This window comes from Conger conger, chromosome 3, assembly GCF_963514075.1.
Source record: "Conger conger chromosome 3, fConCon1.1, whole genome shotgun sequence".
NCBI classification, from domain to species: Eukaryota; Metazoa; Chordata; class Actinopteri; order Anguilliformes; family Congridae; genus Conger; species Conger conger.
Genome location: NC_083762.1, coordinates 61,067,144 through 61,095,017, shown reverse-complemented (window position 1 = coordinate 61,095,017; position 27,874 = coordinate 61,067,144). Strand labels below are relative to the sequence as shown.

Below are 27,874 nucleotides of genomic sequence, written 5' to 3'. Positions count from 1 at the left end.
GCGGTTCTTCATCCGTTACGTTGTTTACACGAGGACTACACTCGACCTCCTCCACTTAACCTGCGGAGAGGACAGACGGGTGGGAAAAGCCGGCGCTCTAAAGATGTTTGTTCGGACCGCTTACCCCTTGGACGGATGCACCACGAGGCACTTGGGCTTGTCAATCCCATGGACGACGACCGCTTTCAGGGAGCCGTCCAATCGGGCGACGTTTATCTGAGTCTCGTCACTTTCCGAGCTTATCCAGTACATGTTCCGCGACAGCCAGTCCAAAGCCAGGCCGCGGACGTTCACTATATCTGGAGGAGAGGCAAAACAAATAAATAAATAAAAATGATGAAATGTCATCCCCAGAAATAGAAAGGAACTGTCTAGGCAGGGCTTGTCACAAGGTTGTGATGGAAAATCTGGTAACACTTGAACTCCTTGCCATAAGGCTGGCATGACATTGTCATGCGCATGACATAACAACTGTCAGAAGATGGCATAACAGATGATGTCCATGTCAGGTTATATGAAATCTATAAAACATCACATTTCATTGGTTAATTAAAAAAAATAAAACATGTACTGATAGAAGTACAACAGTTGTATGACATCATCTGTTCTGCCATTGTGTCAAAGCTGTTATGTCATGACTAAGACAGTGTTATGTCAGCCTTATAGTGAGGGGTTCAAATAGAGCGTCACCAAAAATCTCAATAGGTTCTGTACACAAGAATAAAAACTGCTATATACAGTACACATTCATTCGAAATTTTTCTTGTAGTTCTATGTTTGGCTACTTCCCTACCTTGCTGCAGGTGTTTGTACACTGAATTATTTAAAGTGTCACTTACCTGCGTAACCCATCTTCGAGTTGCCTACAGGACATTTATCCTACACGGCTAAACATTTCCGACACCGTTTTGAGATGCTTTCTGCGGAAAGGAATGAACCTCCCAACGCTCGGAGCTATGATTCCAGTCCCTGACTGCTTATTACCTTAAGGCGGTTTAAAAATGAATACATTCACAGAAAGATAAACTAATAAATACAAATAAATTAAATAAATTATGTAAGTAAAAAATAAATTAAAATACATTTAAGATACATTTTATATTTAAGATACATTTAAGATTAATGGTACATTGTCAGACCACCCCCCCGTAACCTTCCGCCACAGCTTCACAAACTTTCCGGCTCATTCCTCACTCAATTCCTCAGGCCGTAATCAAACGTGTCCCTTCAGCCAGCCTAGCAGTCTCCCATGCAGACTGCCCTATGGGGTGTGTGCTGAGTGAACTGCAGGCCTCTTATCAAAGCAGGACTGTGCCATTCCTGACCTTAATTCTGGGCTAGCCTGTGAAAGACTTCATTTCAGGCTATTTTCCCATCAGTCTCTCAACCAGACCTGGGTCAAACATGTAATAGTTTTGGATTGAAATACCTTTCTACGCTTTACTGAGGATGTTTGGCATTTTGGAATGTATGAAATACTGTGCAAGCCTTGCCTTCCGGTCCTCTTGGTTGGCTCAATTGAACCAGGCAAGATCAATCGAGCACAGAAATGTATTTGAATCCAAAACAATTAAGTATATGACCTAGGTCTGCCCCCAACTGAGGATCACAAACAACACATAATGGCTCTGCTGATACCCTGGACCGAGAGACTAAAAGACTAAGAGCATCATTCTTCACCCCGCACCTAAGTGGAGAGCACAATGCAATCTCAGTTAAGGCCCATCCACACCAAGAACATGAACTATAACGATAATGATGTGAGCATTCACAAGTTCTCTAAAAGGTCTGTCGGCTTTGTCATTTGCCATTTTGCACATGACACCCTGTAAATCCGGTTGGATTTAATTGGCTGTCAGTGTGTTACCATTCATGCAGCTGGGAAAAGTCTCTGTGAAAATGATATTGTTCATCATGGTCGCTGTCGACTCCGCCATCCAGTTCACTGAGAACTATTTTTAAAACAACATATTTCTTCTTATCGTTATAGTTATCGTTCTTGGTGTGGATGGAACATCTCAGGAAACCAGCAAATAGAGGGGAGCATGACGCAGGTCTTAAAAGTGGAAAGGGGCTTTAGTGGGAGGGGGTATTTTCGATTTACCTCCGGACACCACCGTTTCCAGGCTGGTCCCGTTTATAAAGGCCCGCTTTATGGTCTGGGTTTTGACGTCCGTCCAATAAATACGCTCCTCCAGGGCGTCGTAGTCCACAACCGTGACGTTGTCGATGTCTGGGACCGTCAGGGCCGTCATGATGTTCATGTAGGGGTTGTCGATGTCCACCCCCCGGATCTCTGACCGCTTGGCATAGAGCAGGAACCTCTTCAGCACTGTCAGCAGAAAATACCCCAGTGAAACAAAGGGGTGACAGATCGTGGTAATGGAAGAGAATACTGAATTTTAATTCCAGAAGAACAAAGGCTTCGTAATGAACTGTGAAGGCTGTGGAAAGGAAATCCAAAATAGATCGCAAGAGCTAATACAAAATGGGCACCATTTTCCTATTCTCTGGAGACTTAGGGACAAAGGGGCAAGTGCTGCCTCCATTAATCGCACAGGCAACAATCAAAGGGATGTCCACCGCAAAGCTGGTATATTCATATTTCCACATTTCCATTTTGAATATTCATATTTCCAGAACAATATCTGCGGAAACTGGAAGAACCAATGTTAGATTTCTGAGATAATTTATTATCTTATGAAGTCTTATTTATTTATTTAATTTGAAGTTATTTGTCTATAACAAGAGTGTTTGGTTGCTGAAGGACACTTTACAGGCTTAAGATTTGAAAGGAAACAGGGACAGGGAACCACCAAAACAACAATAACACAAAGATACTGAGTAAAACAATGCAACGGTACTGCACATTGGTCCATCGAGGATCCAAAACAATTATCGAAACCATACATATTTATTTCTGAAATGATTTGCACTCCACTTACTAAACGTGATGTCAAATACTGAGTTAAGCTGACAGAACAAATTGCCCCCGACTCTACCCCAATACTAAATCAGTTCTAACGACTGGAGAGGAAAATGTCAAATACCTTAGCTAACGGATCACAACGTCTGCATGACCTTAAGACCTGTGCTTGTTCCATATGCCAAGTCATTAATGTTCTCCTCAAAAAGGAGTCTTTGGTTCAGCTGACTGGTCTCTCCTGATATTAAAGTGGGCACTCGGTCCTGTATTCTGAGCCGTGGCTTTCACAAAGGGCTTCGGAATGACTTCCTATCTTCTCACCAGCAGATATTAGGAATCAAATAAGACCTTTAAGCTCAGCAGCCCTGCGAATCGCGAGTGAGGGATTTTCTCTCATCGCCCAGCGAATGTGGCTATTACCACCTGACCCGCTGGCTTCCCACAGTACTTCTCCTGCTCTGGCCGACAAAGCCCGGCGCTCGTGCCAAACAACCTCATCCTCTCGCTCATAATGACTGACTTCTCTCACTCTTAATGCCTGACTCCTCTCACTCTGAATGACTGGCATACAGTACATTTCTCTAAATGACTGGCACCTTTCATTCTTAATGACTGACATCTCTCACTTAGCATGCCTGACATATATCACTCTGAATGCCTGACATTCTGTATATCACTCTGAATGACTGACATCTCTCAATCTGAATGGCAGACATACACTCATTGAGCACTTTATTAGGTGTCTATTTAACTTCCTGTCAGCTTCAACCAGTCTGGCCCTTCTCCTCTGACCTCTCTCATTAACAACACGTTTCTACTCGCAGAACTGCTGCTAATTAGATGTTCTTTTTGTTTTTTGCACAATTCCCTGCAAACTCTCGAGACTGTTGTGCATGAAAATCCCAGGAGATTTCTGAGATATTCAAACCACCCAGTCTCCACGGTCAAAGTCATTTAGATTACATTTCTTCCCCATTCTGACATTTGGTCTGAAAAACAACTGAACCTCTTGACCATCTCTGCATGCTTTAATGCATTTAGTTGCTGCCACATGATTAGCTGATTAGATATTTTTCATTAACAAGCTGGTGTAGTGGTCTATCTTATAAAATTATCACTGAGTGTATATATCATTCTGAATCCCTGACATTTACTACTCAATCTCTGACATACACCACTCAGAATGACTGACATCTCACACGGTGAATGGCTGACATCTCTCACCCTGAATGACCGGCACCTTTCATCCTTAATGACATGACTTACACCTCTTGCTCTCAACTCAACAACTCGCACTTCTGCTTCTCTCTGACTGACAGATGTCTGTCACTCTGACTGGCACATATCGTTTTAAATGACTGAAACCTCTCCTTCCAACAAACTGATGCATCTTTCTCAGAATGACTGACACTTCTCATTCTGAATGACTGATACTTTTCTGAAAAAAATGGACACATCTGGCATGGAATCACTCTCTTGCTCCAAAAAAAAAAGATAATATAATTGCATCATCTCTATAAAAAGGATGATGTAACTGGAACATTCTACAATCTCTCATGGCTGTACTAGCCCTGGTTTTGCTACATTGAAAATAATCTGAAATCAATTTGCTACTCAAGGCAGTACATTCTTAGTCTCCCTCTGAAACCTATTGCACTATGGTACTTAACTCTATACAGTAGGTTTACTGTAGGGTATGTAATTACTGCTTCTAGGTAAGGTAAGATATAATCCATTGTCAGATTAATCTACAAGGCCCACGTCTTTATCTTTGTTGTATTCTTAGCACTTCAAACTATACTTCCCTCTAGGGTCTTTCAGCGCACTTATCCCTGGTTATGGGTATGCACTTTGTTGTACGTCGCTCTGCATAAGAGCATCTGCCAAATGCCTATAATGTAATGTAATGCAATGTAAGCTAATGACTAGGCACTGGCACACTCTTGCCTAAACCCTCCATATGCAATTACAGAAGTATAGAGGAAGCACACATTACCGCTAGAGGAACTGGCCATATAACCTAAAGGTCGCTGGTCTCACATTCTCACATTGCTGTGGTACCCTTGCATAAGCCACTTAACCTGAAATGCGTTGGCGTACAGCATGGTATATCTAGCTGTTTAAGTGGATAATATTTAAAACTGCAAAAGCTGCATTAGTCGCCCTGGAAAAGAGCATCTGTTAAATGTCTGTAACGTAATATGTCAGTGGCTGTGGGTAAGAACACCCAGTGAATGAATAAATGAAGATGTGGGAGATGGTGGGCTCACCGAGGCAGGTCCTGTTGTTGGGGGCCAGTTTCATCAGGTGGGGACAGGCGCAGGCAGCTGTTCGGTTGTAGTTGATGAGGCACAGGTGCGAGCAGGGACCCTTCCCGTTGTTTCCGGCGCACGGGTTGGAGGCTGGAGGGCAAGGGAGAGGAAGTGGGCGAATCGTTAAATAGCTCTGAGACCGCGCGCATCCAGGAGAGCTGTCGTCGTTAGCGACGGTGCTTGAAGAGTGAAAAAGTGACACTTTACTTTTTGTCGGGAGTTCAATTCAGCTGAAAATATGAAGTGAATCAGACCTGGGTCAATACGAAATTGTTTTGTATTCAAATTTTTTTGCGCTCGATTAACCTTTCCTGGCGTAATTGAGCCAACCAAGAGATCCAGAATACAGGGTTTGCACTTGTCGATAGTATTTCATAATTCAATACACCAAACAAGCTCATCAAGTGTAGAAAAGAATTTAAACCCCAAATTACGTATTTGTACCCAGATCCAAATTGGATTTGATTTTGATTCTTGAATTAATTGTAATTAATTAAGCAATGACCAAAGTAAACACGAATGTTCACATTTAATGTTAACGCTAATGTTCAAAGTTAAATTGTCTTAATTCAGAAATTATTAATTTTAAATATTAATTAATGACAGTAGAACTTCAAGAGGTGAAAACTGTCTGATAATGCAAAGTATACAAATTCAATTATGTGAATCCCCAGGTAGGGGAAATCGACAATAAAAAAAATTCAACCCATGTAACAGATTGTTTCCTTAAAGAATGTTAAATAAACCTGTACATTGAACTTTTTTTAAAGCAATTTCTGCCAAATTGCTTGTATAATTCCTCACCCGTGGTGAGCTGTGCTCGCCAGTAACCTTGATTAAATTGGATACCCTCAAATCGAAATTAAATGTTTTTCAGGTGTAATTAACCAGCTTTATTACATCCTTGGTACTGAATAAGAAGGACACCAAATGCTTCTACTACAATAGGGGCAAACAATTGAACTAAGGCCTGACTTGTGAAACATAAATACTCTTGCTTCACTAAAAAATTTAGAGAGAAAATAATCTGGCAAAATTGTATGTTTTAAAGTTAAATATAAACCTTAAATAATAATTAAACAGCTGTATTAAATATATGCTTACACATAATTATCCCGGTCTGACACTCCTATGGCTGACATAACTGCTGACTTTCCAAATATGAGACTGGTTTTATGTTTTCGCCACCTGCTCCACCCTTGTCCGCAACTGCTTTAAAAACACACCGGCCCTGTGATCTCGGGCTTGAAAATGAGGAAAATAACTGCCCACATGTTCCTGAGAGCAGCTGTGTGTTTAGACAAGTGGAGGGGCCATTTTATGGCCTGAGTTCCTGACCAGAGCTAACCTGGGCTCTAAAGTGCAGCCATTCCCTCCACAAGAGCAGCTTGTCTATGTGCTCATGTGATATTTTAAAATGAAGGGGAGACAAATGCTGTGAATCCACCAACACTCCACCGTCTCTTATTTTGGACTAGTCCCCGTAAAGTTGTCCGGGTAAGGAGTCGCATATAATCTATCAGCGCTGGTTGTAGAGCACCTATTGGACCCTTTTTTAGCCAGCTTATTGGCTTTCTCAGATGTCCCATCTTACCTCAGAAGAAATGGTTCAAAAGGAACAATGTGATTATATAGAAGAATCCGACAGTATCTAGTTCAAGAGTTCTTTGTCGGTCAAAATGGTTCTTTGTCTGGGAGCTTTCACACTCCACACCTATGACAGTGGGTTCCATAATTAACTAGAAAGGCTCCGCCTATGGAACAAGCCAAATAACCTTTTTTTCTTGAGTGTACAGATGGATATTCTCTGAAATGGCAGAGGTTACAAGAGGTCAATACCTGAGATTTGCACTAGCAACAGTCAGGTAAAAATTCTAGATGCCCTCTGCTTGGCAACACTACTTTATCTAATTATCATTCTTCACCTATTTCAATACCCTTTAGTCTGAAGTGGGTGACAGTTCATAACCTCTAAGAAATAAATCTCACTGGGCCAAAGTTCTTGCTGCATGGACAGAAAACAGTCATGTCAAATGCTATTCTATATGCTTTGGAAGTATAAAATACAGTTTCTGAATCCAGGTTTTCAATCAAACTGAACTTCCTGACCACTTCTCCTGACGTTTTACATTGCTGAAGAACTGAACTGCTGATTTTGGACCACCACACTAGTCCAGCATGCCAAAAATCTAAATTTGCTGATGGTTACATTGAATCTGCACAACTGGTTTCATTTAAAGTAAGACTTTAAACTCAAAAAAGCAGGACTTAAATACTATATACATTTCTCTTCCAGATTTTAAATAAAATTTAAAAAATCCTTTGAGAAATTGGACATTTATGTTCTGTGAGTGTATACTCATCCATGAGTGTACAAGTGCTAGGGTGACAACCTGTGGCAAAGTTTTAAATAAATAAGAGGAAATATGTCTTTTTTTATTTTTTTATTTTTTATTTTTTACTGATCAACACAGTTTAAACTTTAACTTCAACACAGCTCGACACTTTTTCAGAAAAGTTGTACAGCTCACACTGTTATTAAGGCGTGGAGTTTCACTTCTGAAAAAACCACCAACAATGTAGAGGCAGGGATGTCAGATGTTCCTGAGCCAGAGAAGCAGTGCTAATTATAATACGCCACACACTCAGACTGGCCTGCAAACTTTCAGTGGCCTGGAGTTAACTGCACAGACTGCCAAAGCCAGTTTATACCTGTGGAACATCCTCTCATTAATCTTATTTTTAATAAATATCTAACAAATACAGGACACAGATTAGGACAATTAAGCAATGTAAGCAATAAACATGTAATACTATTCTAGTCGCTGATTGTAGTGGGTATACCCAGAAAGGTTTAAGCTAAAAATGCAAATATACTGTATAATTAGAAGCATGAAGAAGAATTGAACCCAGGAGCACTGAAGAAAATGAAACGTAAGTGCTTTCGGGTTGACGCCAGGTGCTCTTTGGGAAAGGCTATCAACAAATGCAAGAAAACAAGCAACGTTACAGAAGCTAACAAAAATAATTACGCTTCCACGTTGACATGTGTCCAAGGCACTCTGGATGATGTGGCAGAATTACTTTAAAAAGCCTTTATTATAATGCCATATCCAAGGAGTACAAACAAAGAAAGCAGTCTATGCCCACGTGTTATGGCAAAAGACCTTCATCGGGGCATAGCCCAGAGCCTGGCGGAGAATGCACATATAGACAAATTAATCTATTCATTAATTATTATCTAGTTATCTATTTTCAATTAGCAATAATCGCAAGCCCATTGTCCAATAAAACCAGTCCCTACATTGATTGCCATCAATAAACAAGGAAGAATGGTTGTCAAAGAACACTCATGTAGGGTAACATTCACACCACATATGTCAAATATCCCCCAAGTTCACAATATTATCCTCCCCCTCCTGGAAATTCTCTCCGACCTATATATCCACTTTTGAATACCACTCTATCTCAATCACCCACCCTATTAACCTCTATAATGTTCATCGCCCTCCAGGGCCCTTGTAAGTTTCCTTGATGAGCTTGACACCCTACTCAGCTCTTTCCCCGAGGATGGCACCCCACTGATCCTCCTGGGAGACTTCAACATCCACCTGGAAACCTCCTAGTCTGCTGCCTTCCTACCGCTACTCCACTCATTCAACCTCTCCCTGCAGCACTCCCCCCTAACCCACAAGACTGGCAACCTCCTAGACATCATCTTCCTGAGGAACTGCTCCTCTTCTGACCCTATGGTAACCTCTCTGCATATGTCTGATCACCACTTCATTTCCTCCCTGTCACCCTCCTCTCTTGCTCCCAGAGACATGCAGAACCACCGGTAATTCTTCTTCCTTTTCTAATCAAATCACTTGAACAAACTGCATCTGACCAACGCTTTCTTTTTGCAGAAACTTACTGGACCCCTACCAGTCCAGCTTCACACTCCTCTCCGTCAACAAATCTCTTCAGGAAACACAAGCAGTGGATCTCTCTGTGACCTTCAATGTGGTCAACCACTCTATCCTCCAATCCTCCTACCCCTTGTCCCTTTGTCACAGGAGTTCCCCAGGGCTCAGTCCTCAGCCCCTTCCTCTTCCCCATCTACACTAGATCCTTCGTCCCTGTTATCTCTGCTCATGGTATGTCATATCACTGTTATGCTGACACTCAACTCTTTCTCTCCTTTCCCCAATCTGACACATAGGTCTCTGCCAGTATCTCTGCTTGCCTGAGAGACATCCAGATCTGGATGGACAACCACCATCTAAAGTTAAGAAGGTGCTAATCTCCATCCCTACTATAACCTCATCACCATCTCAAAACAACTCCAGGGCCAAGCAATGATACTGTCCCGCCTGGACTACTGCAAGGACTTGCTGGCCTTCCAGTGTCTGCTGTCAGACCCCTACAACTCAACCAGAATGCTGTAGGTCGTCTGGGGATTAACGTCCCCAGACACTCTCACTCCACCCCCCTGCTCACTGACCTCCACTGGCTACCTGTTATGGCTCACATCAAATTTAAAACATTGGTGCTTGCATACCAGGTAATTTATGGCTCGGCCCCAGCATACATACAAAGGCTCATCAGACTCTACAAGCCTGCCAGACCTTTCCGTTCCTCTACCTCTGGGCACCTGGTGCCTACCCTCTAAATCATCACACCTGCACTAACTGGTCACGACTACTGTCTGTTCTGGCCCCACGGTGGTGGAATGACCTTCCTGTAGAGGTCAGAACAGCAGAGTCTTTGGCCACCTTCGAGCGCAGACTGAAGATTCACCTTTTCAGGTTGCAGCTTTCCCCTCCCCTCCCCACCTCCCTGTCATTTCTAATTCGCCATAAATGCTATATGCTGTCTTGTATATAATTATTTTACTATTCTTAGAATTCTAGTTGACAAAAATGTGGTATTGCTACTTATTGGGCAGTTTATCTGATTATTCTACAAGGGTTCAACCCTTTTTATGTGATCACACTTGGAACCATACTTCCCTCGAGGGTTTTCAGTGCACTTGTCCCTGTTTATGCACTTTATTGTACATCACTGTGGATGAGAGCGTCTGCCAAATGACTGTAATGTAATTAACAGCCATTACAACACCTAACAAATAGTTCATACACATACGGATGGGTCACCATGCTATTCATAAAAATGGTCTGAAATCAATTTCTTCATTCAAACCAGAAAACTGCATAGCGTTAAATCAATATGTCCGAAAGGTCTCTGTTTGTGAAAGAGTTTTCAATCTGCTGCATCCCCACCTGTAAATTGTTTATTTATTACCTCAATGCCTTCCACTTTCAATTATTCTGGAGTACTATGACGTTTGTCTTTAAAATGTTTCGCCACAGGATAAACTATGTTAACAATTCTAATAGCATACTTGTGTTTTGCTATCCTCTCTTCTTGTAGTTCTGCCTACAGTCAAAGCAGTTGCATGGACAAACTAAGATTTAAACAGTGCGGTTGGTATTGTGGTTAGTAAAAGAATGTGTATAAAAGACATATTTTGTTTGCATGTCTATAAAACTTTTTTGCCTGAATTATATTGTTACCGTGTTTGCAGTGCATGCTTCTGAAGGTTCTCAAACAACATATGTGCCTCATAATTCTTAAAAAAAATACAATTATAATAATATCTTGTGTTTTCTATGAAGGCATAAACAGGCTGTTAAAACTTAGCCATGCCTGTGTTCTCCATCTTAAGCTGAAAAGCCAATTGAGTTGCTAGTAACAAAGAAACATATTGTGTACAAAGGGGCTGAATGAAATTCGTCACACAGTTTAAGGATGAAAAGCAATGCTGAGGGGCTGAATGTCAGACCAATGGAGCAGGGCGGCATTCTCCATTCTGTTTTATGACACAAGCAGACAGAAACTGCATTTTTATCTGCAATTTCAATTCGATGTTCCTATTCATAGACTCATTTTGACTACTCTCCCCAAACACTTACCAACATCTCTACAAACTATCCCTGGCCACACATAATGTATTTACAACCTCAACGCTGCTGGGGGGCACATGAAGAATGCAATGCCACGGCTCCAGTTTCCAAAAACCGCGTGTTCCCGTTATAGATCTTATAAGCCAAATGGAGAATCTGCATCTCTCTCTCAATTCCACATGTGAAACGGCTATGGTCGGTATCTGGAGTCTTTTAATAACCCGTTCCCCCACCGGGTTCTTTAAATTGGATTAGACTTGCTTATTGGCTTCTTTCGTGAAGCAGTTCAATTTGTCCACACTTATCTGTGTGGCACAGTCGTAAGTCAGCTTAAACAGGAGGAGAAAAGTACAGAATTAGCTGCCATCATGTCTAAACCCTTTTGCCCGTTTTTTTAGAAGAGGATGTGATATTTTGGTAGGTTGGCAAACGCACTGCTGGCGGGAAATGGATAGACTCTCGTTCACATACGGCTGGGCAAGCGACGAGTCAACATTCAGAGAAAGCAGCTGTTTTTATCCACAGGCTCGGTTTCAAAAGGTCAAAGTTGAATGCTAAAGTTTAGTGTGCTACACTCAGAGATAAAGTAACAGTGGAGGTACATTTTTGTTCTTCAAGGATCAAATTTTCCCAAATCCCTGAAAGTACAGTAATGTTCTCTTTGGGTACAAATGTTTTCCAAGCAAAAAGGAACAGATTAATGTATTGCTTTTTAGGCACTTTTCTGTCCTCTTTTTGTCCTTTATTTCTGAGAGTGTACTGTACCTCTTATATCACAGATACAGCCGGATTTGATACATTGAAGCGATAATTAATTTCTGAGAGGAATATTGTTGAGGGACTGACAAAAGCAAAATCAAAAGTGTCAAAATGCTACCAGATGTCATGATACACTCTAATCATAACACATAACTGTGAAGGGCCTTTCATTTTTATCATTATACCGTTAAAGGAAAGAGAGAGTTACACACTGGTGAATATGACTTGGCATGTCAGCAGGGTGCCAGGAAATGAATCAGGTGAAGAAACTCACTGGTACTGGATTAATGAAATCATCTGTCAGTCTTTCGAAAAAGGTCCACATTATTAGCATATGCATGTAACATGACACACACATGCACGAACAGACACATGCTAATATGCACATACTGTATGTACACACATTCATATGTGTGCACACAAACACCACATGTGAACAACATACATGTGCTTATAAGATTGTCTGCCTCCATGCGCATGTGTAAATATTTATTTATCAAATGGTACATGTATGTACTTGAACCCATGCACATACTCTCTGACCACACATTTACTTGTCAGCTGTAACTGTTTTATACATTGACATTTAGCTTTGCCTTTTCCGGACAGAAAATAGTTATCACAGCTAACCTTAGCATAATTGCGGCAGCTATAGCCTAGTGACTAAGGTACATGACTGAGACCCGGAAGGTTGGTGGTTCAAGTCACGGTGCACCCGCGATAATATCCACTCAGCTGTTAGGCCCTTGAGCAAGGCCCTGAACATAGGGTACCACACCAGGTACCTTAACCTTAGTCAAATCAACCGTAAGTCACTTTGGATAAAAGTATTAGCTAAATAATAAATTATAACCTCGACCCAAGAGAGGAGAATTAACTCAAAGCTCTAATGCCCACTCACAGTTTTTAGCTTCAGTCATTACACTACACAAAACATCTTAAGACAATTAACTGTGCAATTACACTTTCTAAGTTGCCAAAATAAAGTCATTAATGGAGACTATTTTTGAGCAGCTGGTAGACCAATGCCTCTGGGATCACCTATTTGGATTGCAATCAAAGCTTGATATAATTGTATTTATTTATTGAGAATTTAGGCATAATTTATTCACTTTTCGAGCCAGGGAAGTTAAATTGAATCCATTAGGACAATTATGAGCTGCGATAAGAAATATGGCAAGCAAGATGAAGGGTAATGTCAATGAAATTCACTTTTCTTTTATGAAGGCCAAGAAAAAAGTAATAATAAAAAAATTAATCTCATGAGAAGAAACAGAAAGTCCTAATGAAATTAAAATCAGGCAGCAGAAAGACAAATCATACTTGCAGCAGGTGTGAGATCATATGAGGTATGGCTATATAAAAGAGAAATGCATCATTTCTATATGCAAAAAAAAATTATTCATGAACTGAGACTGTTATTATCTTTTTCAGGTAAGAACATTATTTTCATGTTTAAAAGCCATGACCAAAGCAAGACAATTTTGAAATACTGAGTCCCTGTTATGCATTCATTCCTGTCTTCAGGAAATTCCAGGATATTGCTTCAAAAGGTAAGATCCAATTATTTGAATCAGGTAGGGGAGAAGACGCACTGGCACGCATGCACACACATATTCCCACGCACCCACACACATGCACGGATTTGAAGGTGTGTGGTACGTGGAGAATGTGACTGTGCTAGCTGCTGTTTCAGATCACATGAAAAGGAACGGAGCTAACCTGCCATGAACCTTGATCGACAGTGGCTCTGACATCAGGAGAAATGCAACAACAGAATGTCAAAATGAGGGCTTAGGCCCGACAGATCCTGCTGCCGACTGCTACGGCTCCACCGCCATTATGGAGGCCTCCTGTGAGCTCGACTGCAAATCATGGAATCGAAAAACCTCAGTGTTGTGTCAATATAAAAATAATTCTTCCCTGCATACAATTTTTCCTGGGCATTTCCGTTTCCCTAGAACTGAACTGCATCGACTATCTGGTTATTTTCGGCGTATTTGTATAATTAACATGTCAATAAACTGCTGTGAAAGAAACATATGTCGGTCTTGTTTGTGCAGGTATACATGATGTGCTTGGGTACATTTAATACAGATTTTAAGGGAAAGGTAATTAATGATGTCTATGGATGTCAGTAAGGTTAAAAAAGCTTGGTGTTTTCATAAATGTACACAAATATTTTCTTAAATACATGGATGTCTGTGGATATTGCTGAACATCCCGTTTCTAGTCGAGCAGTGATTGGTTATTTGTTAAAGGAGAGTGCCATAAAGTTAATAAAGTTATTCGCTGGGAAGAATTGCGCGCGACACCGGAAAGGAATCAAATTGAAATGGTGAGCATGTCTACATAGATCTCTGACAAACACACAGCCCCTTTGTGACATAAAAAAAAAACCTTAATCAGTGAGGCAGGACGTGTGCTTCACTTCAATGCTTAGGAGTCTCCTGGCTCGATGACATAGCCCTCTGTGGTGCCCTGAAGCAGTGTGGCGTGTAGCTGTTTTTGCTGAAGGCTTCTGCAGCCTGCCTCTCAGCACCGAGCAAACTCACAACAGGCACAGCCTACAAAGCAACACACACCACTATTAAAACCACCACAAACCTCTGCTGAAAAAAACATCTCAGGCTTAGTTTTGACCAGCTACCAACTCAGACAAGGTACCAACACCAGTTGGTTGACCAGCTCATACCCAGCTAAACCAGCTTGTCCATGCTGGTTGACCAGCTCAAACCCAGCTAGACCAGATTATGACGAGCTTAACCAGCTCAATTTTAAAGTTGCTCGAGTGGGCGATGGGGGATTCAATCCAGGTCTCCTTGCTTGATAAGAATTCGCTTCCCCACTTTCTCCCCCGCGCGCTTTTTATGCCAGTTTTGCACCCAAAAATATTGAAAACAGACTCACCCTGTGGCTGGCGGCTGGGGTGGTAGATCTCCAGGTCAAAAGGCTGGGCGCTGGTTTTCTGGATCACCGTCACGTTGCGACCCGTCCACTTGTTGGCTCTGGCCAGGGTGTTGGTCCTCCAGTCGGTCCAGTACACGCTTCCCCCGAACAGGGACACGGCGAAGGGGTGAGACAGGTACTCGTGGCCCCTCAGGATCTCTATCACTCCGCTGCCGTCGTACAGGGCCGAGTAAATGGCGTCGGAGCTGTGGAGAGATAAGGAACGCTATCGGAATCCGTTTCTGTGTGCTAGCAATACCAGCGGGGCCCGCGGCATCGTGCCGTGCCCAGGATAAACACCCCTGCTTCAATCCCCCCACGCTCATTTACTTCCTTGTCAGTCAGGCCGTTGCTACAATGAGACTTGCTGCATGCGCTGATAGGGAGAATACACAAATGCTTGTTCGTGTTAAAGGAAGCGTCCGGGAAATTGGAAAGCTTGTCTCTGGGAAACGGGCAGGCCCTCTAGGACCCAGGCTTTATTTTTAGTCATAAGTCGCACGGAAGGAAACAGTTGCCGGCTCGTTCGTTTCACAAAGTACGCTGTTCTTCAAATGCAGGCGTATTTGGGTTAATTGTCCCTTTGTTTATCTACAGTTATTAATAGCCTCAAACTTTGAGAGGCGTGAGAGAGATAAATCGAACCTGTTTATCAAAACAACTGTACATATGTATAAATAAACACATTAGCTCAGATTGCTCTTCTACTGTGAGATCTAAATTGACTTCTGTAGGCTGGTAATGTGCCCACCGGAACATCCGTCTTAGCCCCGTCGTTTGTACATTTCTCGGGAATCAATCTCATTTATTTGACTGTCGAGGGTTGCCAATGTGAGGCTGTGGTTCTGCGATGGTAGTGGGATGCCGCTGTCCCTGCTGTGTGTGTATGGGAACCTGCCTCCTGACAGCTGCTCACGCCCCCACACTGGACCCCACAGCACTCTGTTTACGTCAAACTTCCAGGCAACATTCCCGCTAACTCTACCAAACTTTCAGTCAGCATTCCCATTCGCGCGACCAAATGTTCAGGCAACCTTCCCGTTGATTGTGGCAAACATTCAAGCAATGTGTTTGTTAGTGCCAAACATTCAGTGAAAATTCCCATTAACATCAAACTTTCAGGCAACATTGTAATTGATGCTATCAAACATTCCAGCAAAACATTTCCATTCATACTATGAAACATTCAAGTAGCATTCGCATTAATACTATCAAACATTAAGGCGACATTGGCATTAATGCTAGCAAACACTCACGTAGCATTCTCATTAATGCTATCAAACATTCCGTAAGCATTCTCAAGCATTCTTCCTGTTATGAAACAGGCTGACCTACCGGGCATCTGTCCATACTATCCTCTTCTCCACATGGTCCAGCGTCAATCCGTTGGGCCACGCCCCGATTTCCATATCCTTGAAAACGACATGTCTTCCCACCCCACTCATCGATGCAGCCTCAATTCGGGGAAAGGTAGCATCCCAATCCGTCCAGAAGAGGATTCTGAGCACACAAAAAAATGAACTATGTACTAAGTGGATGCACTTTGTATTTTTTTATAGATGCAATTGACTGGAAATGTCATTCTCTGTTCATAGATAAACACATGCTCTCTTTAGAACTATGCAAGGTCAGCTGCTACTATTCTTTGAGGGCCACATAAGCTCGCACAGACACAGGCAGTGGGTACCTAGCAATGCAGAGCGATGTAGACAACCCACTGACTCAAGTACCTACAGTACCCACTCCCGCCTTTCCCCAAGGCAAGACTTCTGCCAATTATATTCCACTCTGCCAACTGTGCCTTAAAAGGTTTTTTTTTCCTTAACTTTAAAACTCCAATTATTATGATTTAATTTTACTCAGTATAAAATTTAAAATTAGAAGCTTAATACTTTTACATAGAATCGCTAAAAAGGTAGACAGGCCATTGAAAGCTGAAGAATACAGTGCAGTTCCCCATCTAAAAGGACATAATTTGTTCATTTACAGCCATTTACTCCTTAGCGGCCACATCCTTGAGATATGGGGGAAAGGTTCAATGGGGTGACTAATCACTCCACTAACCCAGGAAGTTCTTTATATCACTGGGTTACGACCAAGACAGCAGGAGCTATTGGCACAAAAAAAAAAACTTCTCCTCCAGTGCTTGAACTTCTGCAGAGTTAGCAACATTGAAAATGTGGCCAGGATTTAAGTGGGTGTCCCTCCCGTTTCTTTCTGCAAGACTCGCAAATACATTTGAGAATGTGCCCTCAATTCACCTCTGAAGGAGTAAAAGCTGCAGAGGGCATGTATGGCAGCCTCACCAAGGGGTGAGGAGGTCCACCATTTCGGCTCAAATACCCATTTCCTTCCAAGTGTTTTGTATTAGGTTGTAATCTGGGTCTGGTTGGAAATATTTTGAGTGGAGCTCGTCCAGGGAACGACAGAAATTGTTATCATTGGAAGGTGTTTTGCTAAAACATGAGGTGTGACGGGTCTGGGCCTCTGGTCCAAAAACACCACAAAATGGAACCCGCTGCACAAACAAACTTGGCGGAAAGTGGTTAGCCATCTGCTTTTCGCAATCTTCTATGGACGACGGCCACGCACCACCAGGTTCAGGACCACCTCTTATGCCAGCTACTTCTAAACGCGGATCAACCAGGATCAACACAGCAGGTGCCAAATTTGAAATCATTCGTGGGCCGATGCAGGAAACCAAGTTACTGGAAACAAGAAACATCCAACAATCCGATCGATAGCCCTATTCATTGGATCGGACCTGCAGATCAATAACCTAGTCTTCTGAGCGAATAAAAGTAATTAGATTAAAGAATGATCACCTCAGTACAGTTGTCTCCCACTGAAACAACACTCCCCCCCTTCATGCCTCCCAAAGAAAAACACACTTGCCACCTCCACAAAAGTACATTGTTATTCACCCAGCTTGCACTTGCAACATTAATAACTGGATAGAGAATTACTTCCAAGGTAAATAATTAAGATTCTCGCTGTGATGGTGTCTGCAATATCAGGTAATTAAATTATGCGGATTACTTGATTGATTTTCTTTATCTCTAGATATTACTTCAATTTCTAATAAATTAAACAAATTACTCTTGCATCAATTCTAAAATAAATAAGGCTGACTCATATTTAATTAAAATAATGGTAATTGCTTAAAATTAAAATGCTGCTAAAATGTGCAAAATTTGTTATCACAGTAAATGCAATGCTCTAAAGTAGCAGTACATCTGGGTGATGTTACAATGTAAGAATATACACTGAACTCCATAGTGTTTGGCACAAATACATATTTTTTGTTGATTAGGCTCAATATCATTTTACATTTGTAATCAAACAATTCACCTGTGGTTAAAGAGCAGATGCTCAGCTTTTATTGTAGGGTATTTTTAAACCTCACCAATCCCGCCCTAGGTGTGTAGAAGTGTCCCTGAGCAAGACACCTAACCCGTATTTGCTCCCGACGAGCTGGTTGGTGCCTTGCATGGCAGTCAATCGCCGTTGGTGTGTGAGTGTGTATAAATTGGTGAATGAGGAGCAAAATGCTTTGGAAAAAGGCGCTATACAAATGCTAACCATTTATCATTTAGGTACTGAAAGCTTTCTTATACCTGTACCAAGGAAACAACTGAATAAATCAGACTATTCAGAAACAGCTCGCCAGGCCAACTGTCTAATTACATTTGGGCCCCTGAAATGGGGGGACTATGAATAAAAATTGATTTTATTCCTACAAAGATGACCTGATATGGATGTAAATATTTTCAAATTAAAGGTGACAGTCTGCACTTTAATCTCAAATTCATAGAACAGCAATTGTACCACTGTCCAAATACATGCAGTATGGACCTCTCTATATGTCTTTGTCCGAAACATTATGAAGCTCACTGGATTTAATATGTAATATAGCACTCTAGAGTATATCTGGGCATGGTGCCATCTTTTAAAAACAAGGACATGACTGAATAATACTCACATTCTTACCTCCAGCCAAATCTGTAAACACTTATTTCACACATATTCATTCATTCATTCATTCATTAATGCCATTAAATACATCCATGCAAGTAAAAATATCAGACTCTTGTTATCTGTCATAGTTGAAACCATGACAACCACCCTATGTTTTCAGTACAGTTCATTTCAGGCTTATCATATCACGCGGGTCTATAATTCCCCCTGGGAACAGATGTCATGTCTATATAAATCAGCTAACAGGTCCACTTATTTTCAAATGCTTGTAGTGCATTCTCGCAATGTTGCAGTTGTAGTTTCTATTGTTATTCCTCTTCTTTGTCTTCTTCTTATGTTACTTTGTTAAAGAAATGTGCATAACCCGTGTGGCCTACACAGATCTAAAAGGACACATATTCTTTGGGTATTTTTTGACATTTCAGCAAAGGAATTCAGATTAAGCACATTGCTGAAGGGTGCACCCGAAGTCAACACCCAGATACTATCCTGCATCTATACTGACAAAGAGCCTACATACAATGTTGCCACCTAGCACTTAATAGAGTGAAATTGAATGTTTTCGTGTGGGACTTTAATATCCAGTACCCATGTCCAGGGTCCAGGGCAACTGCCCGTGGGTGCTCCATGTCTCCTGCGATCAATGTGGTCCTCATGTCTCCATTCAGCTTGGCCACTTCGATCTGATCCAGATTACTATCGATCCAGTAGAAGTTCCCAGCGATCCAGTCCACCGCCAGACCCTCGGGAGTGGCCAGCCCATGCTGCACCACCACTTCAATCCCAGACACCCCTGCAACGACCACAGTGAAGCACAGTAAAAACACAGCCAGCAAATGCTTTCTCGTCTGTTATTTAAAGGGCAGCTTTTCCTGTTCGCTGTAGATTTTGGAAGATTGAATGAAATTCTGTGTGTAATTTGAGTTTGAAATTGCTTTACTTGCAAAACTTCAAAATGCAAAAAAAGTGGTTGAAGATTAAAATTCACCAAATCTACAGTAACTCAGTGTCCTTATAAGGCCAATGTATGAATTATTGGTACGTCGCAACTCATTCCTCGTGTTTCTTACAGAAAGGCCCTATAGTGACTAGTGTGATACTGGGGCCTCATTTTAATTTCCTTAAAAATGCATATTTTCTGTAAAATGTCAAGCTCTCAAAAAGAACAAATTGACAAAACGGAGAGCAAAGCTTCCTCCAGTGCTTTATTAAACATTAAAGGTTTCTCTGCCATCATATAATCCAGCTGTTTGTAATTATCCACAGTTGCTGAGGGTTTTCAGAGAGCCTTGAAATATTAACCAAGCAGAAAGATAGCTACCGAGAGGATCTGCTCCGATATCTGAACATTAGACATAATGGCTGTGAGCATTGCTGACAGCTACAGGAACTTAAATGTTCCCGCAAAACGCAACCTCTGTCCAAAGGCATGTTCGGTCTTCATGGTGCAAGATAGGTAAATTAAACAATGCTAATGTTCCTGTGCAAACCCCACATCATAACTTCCAACATACAGGAAAATAATTCAGAGAGGGATTACTGAAGGGGTGTTAGAGGGTTATGGGGGGTGTCATGTTCAATAAAATTGCTCCAGAAATTTCTACAAGAACTATTATAGCGTCTAGCAGAACATCAAGGAAGTCCATTTTAATATAATACAATATTGTTTCATAATCATGCTATACTACTTATTTCCCATTGCTCTGTCTTACAACATAAATATATCAAACAGCTATCACTATACAACATCTTTAGTACTTTTTTATTAACCCTTTCGGTCCCAAGAGTGCTATATGGCACTTGTGACCTATTACCTTGAAAATAACTGCTATACTATTGTATTGAGCCCCAATTAAAACCTGCCTAAATTATCTCAACTCTCTTCATTTTCTCAACCAAAGCCAAAACCCCTTGTGATTTGGGTGGAGCCACTTAATATTTTGAGTGAAATGGTTAAATAACCACAGCTCACTGTGAAGTTACACTGCTCAGTTACAAAGTCCAGTAGAAGGAGAAAGTTTATAATCCTTATTCACATTAGATGTTTGCACCAGAGTACACAATATATTCTCAGTTTAAATTCCTGAAAGTGTTCAAATGTACTGTTGCGTTCCAATAATGTAGTTCTTCAGAAGGGCATTTTCAGTTGAGACCACCTTCTGGAAGAGCTTTCCACAGGAGTGCAAGAGATTAGACATTTCATATGATTTAAGAAATGCTGTGTCAGTATACATTGTTCGCTTTTTTTAATAGTCATAATCTAGGCCTCTATTTTTTACGCCATGAAATGGACATTTTGAGGTCAGACTGCATATCACAAATCCTTAGACTTACTGGGACTCCCTGGGGCCTGACTGTATACTCTCAAGTGCACCAAAAACATAAAATAGAAACTCAGCGATGCAAACCTCGGAGTAAGAGACTGAGAGATTAATGAAGACGGTATAGTGTACGTGCTGTGTGCAATTAGGCCTCATTAATATAAAGCTGAATTATCACAGATGCAAAAAGGCAAGCATCTGAAACAAATCACAATACAGTACTACTGTATAAAAATGAAGAATAGAGATATGGCTTCGGACGAAGATAAAGAACACAATGTGTGAAAAAAAAAATCATCATACAAAAGACCCAGAGCAAAATTCAACCATTTGCAAAAGAGGTCAAACATGGTGTGTCAGAGAAAACAAAATATTTTCCAAATTGTCACAGCCACTTAACAAACAAAATAATCAAATATAGAATGACTGCTTTAATGAGATCCTAATTACCACATTATTTTTAAGCTAACCTCTGAGAGTGGCATATTTACAAGACAACTTATTATTAACAATAATTCTAGTCAATATTTTACCAAATATAATGATGGAAATTGGTGAGTTGATGCTACTTTCAAAGTTCTGAACGGACTTTGTCCAGATGCATACCTCCGGTGTCGGTGAGCTTTCCTCTGTATATCTTGTCCTCCACCACATCGGTCCAGTAGAGCAAGCTCTGATTAAAGTGGAAGTCCAGGGCAATGGTGTTTCTCAGGCCAGGGAGAAGCAGACTATAATCTCGTTTGTGAAGGTCTATCCGTCTGATTTCATGTCTGATAGAGAAGACGATGAAGGCTTCAAAGGGATCTGTCCGAGATGAACGAAACAAGTTAAAAGGCAACCCGACAGCACGGAAGTCCAATTCAAACAACCTCACAGTTATGAATGAACCTTCAAAACGCGCTAATCGTGTTACATAGAACCGGCTTGTCTTGTTTTTTTAACTGAGAGTCCTCATGATGAATTAATAAAGCCTCTCTTCATTTTATAAGATGTTTTTCTGAACAAGATTTCCCATTTCCCTTTCAACAACCATCAGTCTTCAAGCAGGAATGGATGATTTTTGAATTTCGTTTAAGGAATTGTCCAGGTGTAGACAACCCTCTGGCTCAAAGAATGAACTTTATTGAGGCAGACCTGCCTGATACAACTCAATGAGACCACCACATGTCCTAGAAGACATTTTCTGAACCCAATGCCTACTCTCAATACTTATAACACCTGTACACCTACTTAATCATGTGATTATCTCATCAGCCAATCATGTGGCAGCAGTGTACATAAACCAACAGAATGGGGACGAAATGTGATCTAAGTGACTTTGACCATGGAATGATTGTTGGTGCCGGACAGGGTGGTTTGAGTATCTAAGAAACTGCTGATCTCCTCAGATTTTCATGCACAACAGTCTCTAGAGTTGCAGAGAATGGTGCAAAAAGGTCAGAGGAGAAGGGCCAGACTGGTCAAAGGTGACAGTAAGGCAAATAACCCCACATTACAACAGTGGTATGCAGAAGACCATCTCTGAAGACACAATGCGTCAAACCTCAAAGTGGATAGGCTACAGTAGCAGAAGACTTATACGTCTAAAAAAAGTCTAATAAATACCTAATAAAGTGCTCACTGAGCCTATATCATCCATTGGAACACTTGGAATACTGTACACTGGAAAGGAACTGATCATTCATGTTTGCACCGCTGAAAAAGGAACAACCCACTGTTTGGCACACAGGTTCAGTCCAGATGGAAACAAACAGGATCCGCAACGTTCCCCTCGTCAGGAATCCGAGTGGAAAGAGTCCAAATTGAAAGCCCCAAACAGGCTTCTTTTATGATTCTGGACCGCTTCTCTGCTTCTCATTATCCTCTCGAATAAATGCATCCAGTGCATTTCAATTTACTCCTCCAGTTCGCAAATTATTCAGAACTGCTTTATCTGCACGTATCTGGTAAGTAAATTAGTGTCACTTTGTGGGTTTTGTGGAAAACACGAATGCTACCGTAATGGTTCACAAAGGAGCTTTCATGAAAAAAACACTCAATTGAAGAGTACGTCTTCAAGGAAACATCATATGTTTTCGGGACACGGCAGTAGCCTGAAATGAACATATCTTCTGACTAGCTACATGGTTCCTTCAGTATTGCACTCATGAAGAGGATTACTTGCATTGTCAACTCATTTTAAAGAGGGGCAGGTCTCCCAAAAATAAAAACATTCTCATTTGACAACCCCTTCCTCATTTGACGTCAGTCAAATTGACCCTCCGCCCTTCAAAAACTTCCCAGAAAGATCCAGCTGCTCTAATTTCCGTTTCAGCTTGTCTTTAAGTTATTTCCACTTACCCATCTACCATCCAGATAGTTTTGCTGAGATGTGTCATCTAGATATCCGCTTCAGCTCAGCATGATATGATGGACGTCAACGGTGCCAATGGTTACTATGGCTCCAAAAATGTACATTGTTGACACTGTGCCCCAGAATACTAGTGTGCTTTAGTTGAGACTTTGTGTGGATATACAGAGTTGACAACAAGGACAGTGGATGTTCATGAGTAACTGTGCCATTTTACTTGGAACGCGACGGCGCTGTTGAGATTCAAATGTAAATATTTGGTGCTTTGAGCACCACAATTGGCACTGTTGAGGTCTTTTGTATCAAGGTGAGTTACAGTAGATATCTAGAGGTAGTCAAACCTCAGTGAAACTCTAAATGGATATTGTAGATAGCGCTCCAGGGAATGTGGAAATACAGCTTTATTTTATTTTTGAGTGAACTGCCCTTCAAGGAAATGGTTATTTATTACACAGGTGGTATGTCACAGAGCTCAGAGTTTCAGGTTTCAGAGTTTCCGAATTATCAGAAAAGAAAATGCAATCCCCCTCATTCATGCTGAAAAAAAAAAAAAACACAGACTGTCTCTGAGAAAAAGAAAAGAAAAACTACCCTATCCCTACATAAATCGGTGTCTTTTTCATAAACATTAAAGTTTGGCTGGTAAAGACTATTTTTTTTCCTGGGAGGATTGTGAAATATTGTGGCTTCAATTTTGCCTGCTACATACCATAATACTCAAAATCTACCTCATAAATTATTACTGCACTATCAAAGACAGGAAATATGTTAAACGTTTAAATCGTTTTAGTGGTTTCTCTCCCCAAACGCCCCTCAATTATATAAAGCGAGTGTCTGCCCTGGAAGACCAGGGATTTCCCACCCCCCGGACTACAAATCCCATGAGTCCTCGGGGCACAGTAAATTAGACAGTTGCCGGTGATGTATCTACCGGTGCTCTGGCAGTTCTCCCCATCTGGCACCAGCCTCCATCCGGGATAGCAGGAGCACTTGACGGTGGCTTTGTACTGCTCGCACACCTGGCTGCACTTGAGGTGTTTGGTGCAGTAGTCCACGGTCTCACAGGTCCTGTTGTCGGTGACGAGGTGTAGCCCTGCAGGGCAGGAGCAGACCACACCTTTCCCCGGGGCCACCGCACACTGGTGGCTGCAGCCGCCATTATCCAGCACGCACTTGTCTGACGGAGGAGAAGGGGAGAGAGAGGGGAGGGACGTAAAACCACAGCAAATTTACTAAAGAGCCTACAACTGCATTAGAGAAAACCGAAATCCGAAAAGGTGGGGGGAGAGGCTGTTTTTGTGACTGACGCAGACTGATGCCTTTTTTTTTTTTTTTCAGAGCGCACAAAAGCCCAGGGCTGTCTGAAAGATAGTGCGGAAAAGGTCGAGAGGTTCATGGGGGTGGCCGGTAATGGGCGAGGGCTGTCTTCTCTGTTTTGTGCCGAATGAAAGCAAACATACTGTAATTATGTCTCGAAGAGAGAGAGAGGCAAAATTCATCTCTTGAAGAAAAAGTCTGTGCTGGGTTCAGACAGCAGGGACAACAGCGCACAGCCATTATAAGAGCTCCCTTTCTGAGTCCTTTAACAAGAGAAACTGCGGAAGGGTGATAGAAATGAAAACAAAATGTCACGCTGTTTCCATGCGCACCGCGGGTGAATGGACGCATGCTACCCTACAGGAGCATGGGTGCAGGTGACCATTGTGCATTATAAAGTGCGGTCATACATCCGTGTAATATGCAAGAAATGCATAAAATGTCTACACAAGTTCAACTCTCCTTTATTTTCTCGTTCTTATTTCTGGCGCATGAAACATAGGGGCTGTGCATGCACACTGTACTATTCCAGCATTCTGGGTATAAATGGAAATATTCCATAAAGAAAATGGCGATGCTGTCACCAGTACCACTGACACCTACTGTTATAGGCACAAACAAACAAAAAACAAATACACAAATAAATACATAAGGAAATAAAGCGAGCAAGCAAGCAAGCAGGCAAGCAAGCATGGTCCAATTCCTGAAGAAAGATTATTTGTTCTGGGGTAATGTGAAAATGTCAGCGTTCCTAAAAGGATAAGAATCATCTGGGGTCAGGAGGGCAGTGCAGCGAGCCTGCTTTAGCTCTCTGTGTGTGGTGTGTTCCAGACTGGAGACGGCACGTGTTGGCGCGACCTTCGGCATGTGTTTGAGAACAGTATCACAAAGTGCGAAGTCCCACGGGGGAAGTGTTCGTGTAATGGATTTCCGAGTTAAATAATGAAGTGAACGTGTCAACCCTGAAGAGATGGGTAAACAGTCATTTTCATCCCGCCGAAAGTTCCTTTATTTAGGTTATGCACAGACGTGCGCAGACACGAGGGGGGCGGGGGGGTTATGCTGGGTCAGTACCCATCATGCACTGTTGCTCTCCCGGGAGGGCGTTCTATTCTGATTCTGGAAGAACTAGTGAGAGACTGGGAGGACAGTAGTGCTTTTATTGTCCAAAAAACAATCTAGCGAATAAATAAAATATACAACAAGAGGTTACCATCTCCCTTTTCCTCTGCCTGTTATTCCTCTCTCTATTTCTCTCTTTCTATCGATCTCTTTCTTTCACTCACTCAAATTCAAATTCAAATTAGCGCTTGTGGCACGTCATGCATACATACATATTGCCAAAGCACGAGAGAACAAATAATGAAAAATACAATGAACATTGAATAAACATATTAAACACAATATATACAATTACTCTCTCCCTCTCTCTGTCTGTCTGTCTCCATCGTGCCCTCTCTCTCACTCTTTCTCTCTCAGCAAACACGTCTCACCCAAACTCTGCCCCCCGTGTTCTTTCTCTCATTCTCTCCCTCCCACCCTAGCTCGTGCTCTCTCTTTCTCACACTGTCTGTCTCGATCACGCCCTCTCTCTTTCTCTATCTCTCAGCAAACAAATCTCACCCAATCTCTGCCCCCCCTCCGTGTTCTTTCTCTCATTCTCTCCCTCCCACCCTCACTTGTGCTCTCTCTGTCTCCCTCTCTCACTGTCGAGTTTACTTCCATGAGCCCCTTTCTCAGAGTGGGTTTCGCTGCATATGATAACCTTAACAGCGCCCTCTTTTCAGCGCTCCTCGCGGCTCGTAGTAAAGCCGAGCAAAAGGTGGGATGAAAAACAAATTGCTGGAAAATGACAGTAGAACACTTAGCTTTGTACAGTGAAGGCTTTCCGTGCCACCATTCCACCATTAGAGAATGATAATTTTTTTATCCGTAAAGCAGCCTGACCCCTATAAGGTATCCTGGTAATGTACTACTTGGCAGTCGCAGCTTTGAGCGTACTTGCGTCTTTTAATTAAACTCCTGAGGCTTCGTGGTGTCAGCTAATTGGCTAGCTTCAGGGGAAGTGCTACATCTCGGAGTGATAATGGATAGATCCTTTATTATACACAAGACCGGTACCTCATAGTGAGGGTGCTGTAATGCCGTCAAATTGCTTTTTCGCAATTGGCATCTTGCTAATTTAAATTTTGTGTGCATGTGGCTGTGTGTGTGAGTGCATTTGGCATTATGGGCTGGCTAGATAATTGTCAGAGTATTTCAGTATAAAACAGATTGTTATTGCGTGTTTTGACAAAATAAAAACAGGACTGCACATTTAACATCTAAGAGTACCACTGCTGTCACAATGTCACTGCTTAAATATTCTTCTGAAGATTAATATAACTGAGGTTCAGCAAGCAAGGTCTGAACAGAAGGTTTTGTACATACAGTCACCATTAATCACTACACTGTGCATATTCATGGATTCCGTGCATTTAATAATGCATTAGTTAACTATTATATACACTCAGTGAGCACTTTATTATGTATCTATTAGAGTTATTTTTGAGACTTATTAAGTCTTCTGCTGCTGTAGCTTATCCACTTAGAGAGTCTGAAAAACAGCTGAACCTCTTGGCCACTTCTGCATGCGTTTATGCATTTAACCCTTGTGTTGTCTTAAGGGTCAAAAATGACTCGCCACTACTTTGTGATGAGTGACAGATTGTTTTGTCATGGAAACAAGATTTGGGGTTTAAAATCCAATTAAGCTGCCTTAATTTAGGGGGATATTTAGTGAAGGCGGGTAATTTTTTACCCTTAGGACCAGGGGAGTATATATAATGTTAAAACTACACAAGGGTTAATTGCTGCCACATAACTGGCTGATTGAATATTTGCATTAACATGCTGGTGTACAGGTCTACCTAATAAACTGCTCAGTGAGTGTATATAGCACTAAATGTCACTGTCAAGTACTCCATGTGTGCAACTATCTACAAGGCTATTCAAATGATTTTTCAGACTCAGCC

At 41.7% G+C, this 27,874-nt stretch overlaps 1 protein-coding gene across 1 annotated transcript in view; it reads right to left on the bottom strand.

Annotated features, from left to right (window-relative positions):
• The window catches only part of LOC133123174 (low-density lipoprotein receptor-related protein 1B-like), a 484,946-nt gene that overhangs the window by 199,656 nt on the left and 257,416 nt on the right, over positions 1–27,874 (bottom strand). The window contains exons 22-29 of the mRNA XM_061233491.1: positions 24,475–24,720; positions 21,800–21,997; positions 19,461–19,665; positions 16,230–16,394; positions 14,856–15,100; positions 5,197–5,328; positions 2,105–2,332; positions 125–299 (exon numbers count right to left, since the gene is read on the bottom strand). Of these exons, the coding sequence (XP_061089475.1) occupies positions 125–299; positions 2,105–2,332; positions 5,197–5,328; positions 14,856–15,100; positions 16,230–16,394; positions 19,461–19,665; positions 21,800–21,997; positions 24,475–24,720 (1,594 nt within the window). The remainder of the gene's footprint in view (positions 1–124; positions 300–2,104; positions 2,333–5,196; positions 5,329–14,855; positions 15,101–16,229; positions 16,395–19,460; positions 19,666–21,799; positions 21,998–24,474; positions 24,721–27,874) is intronic.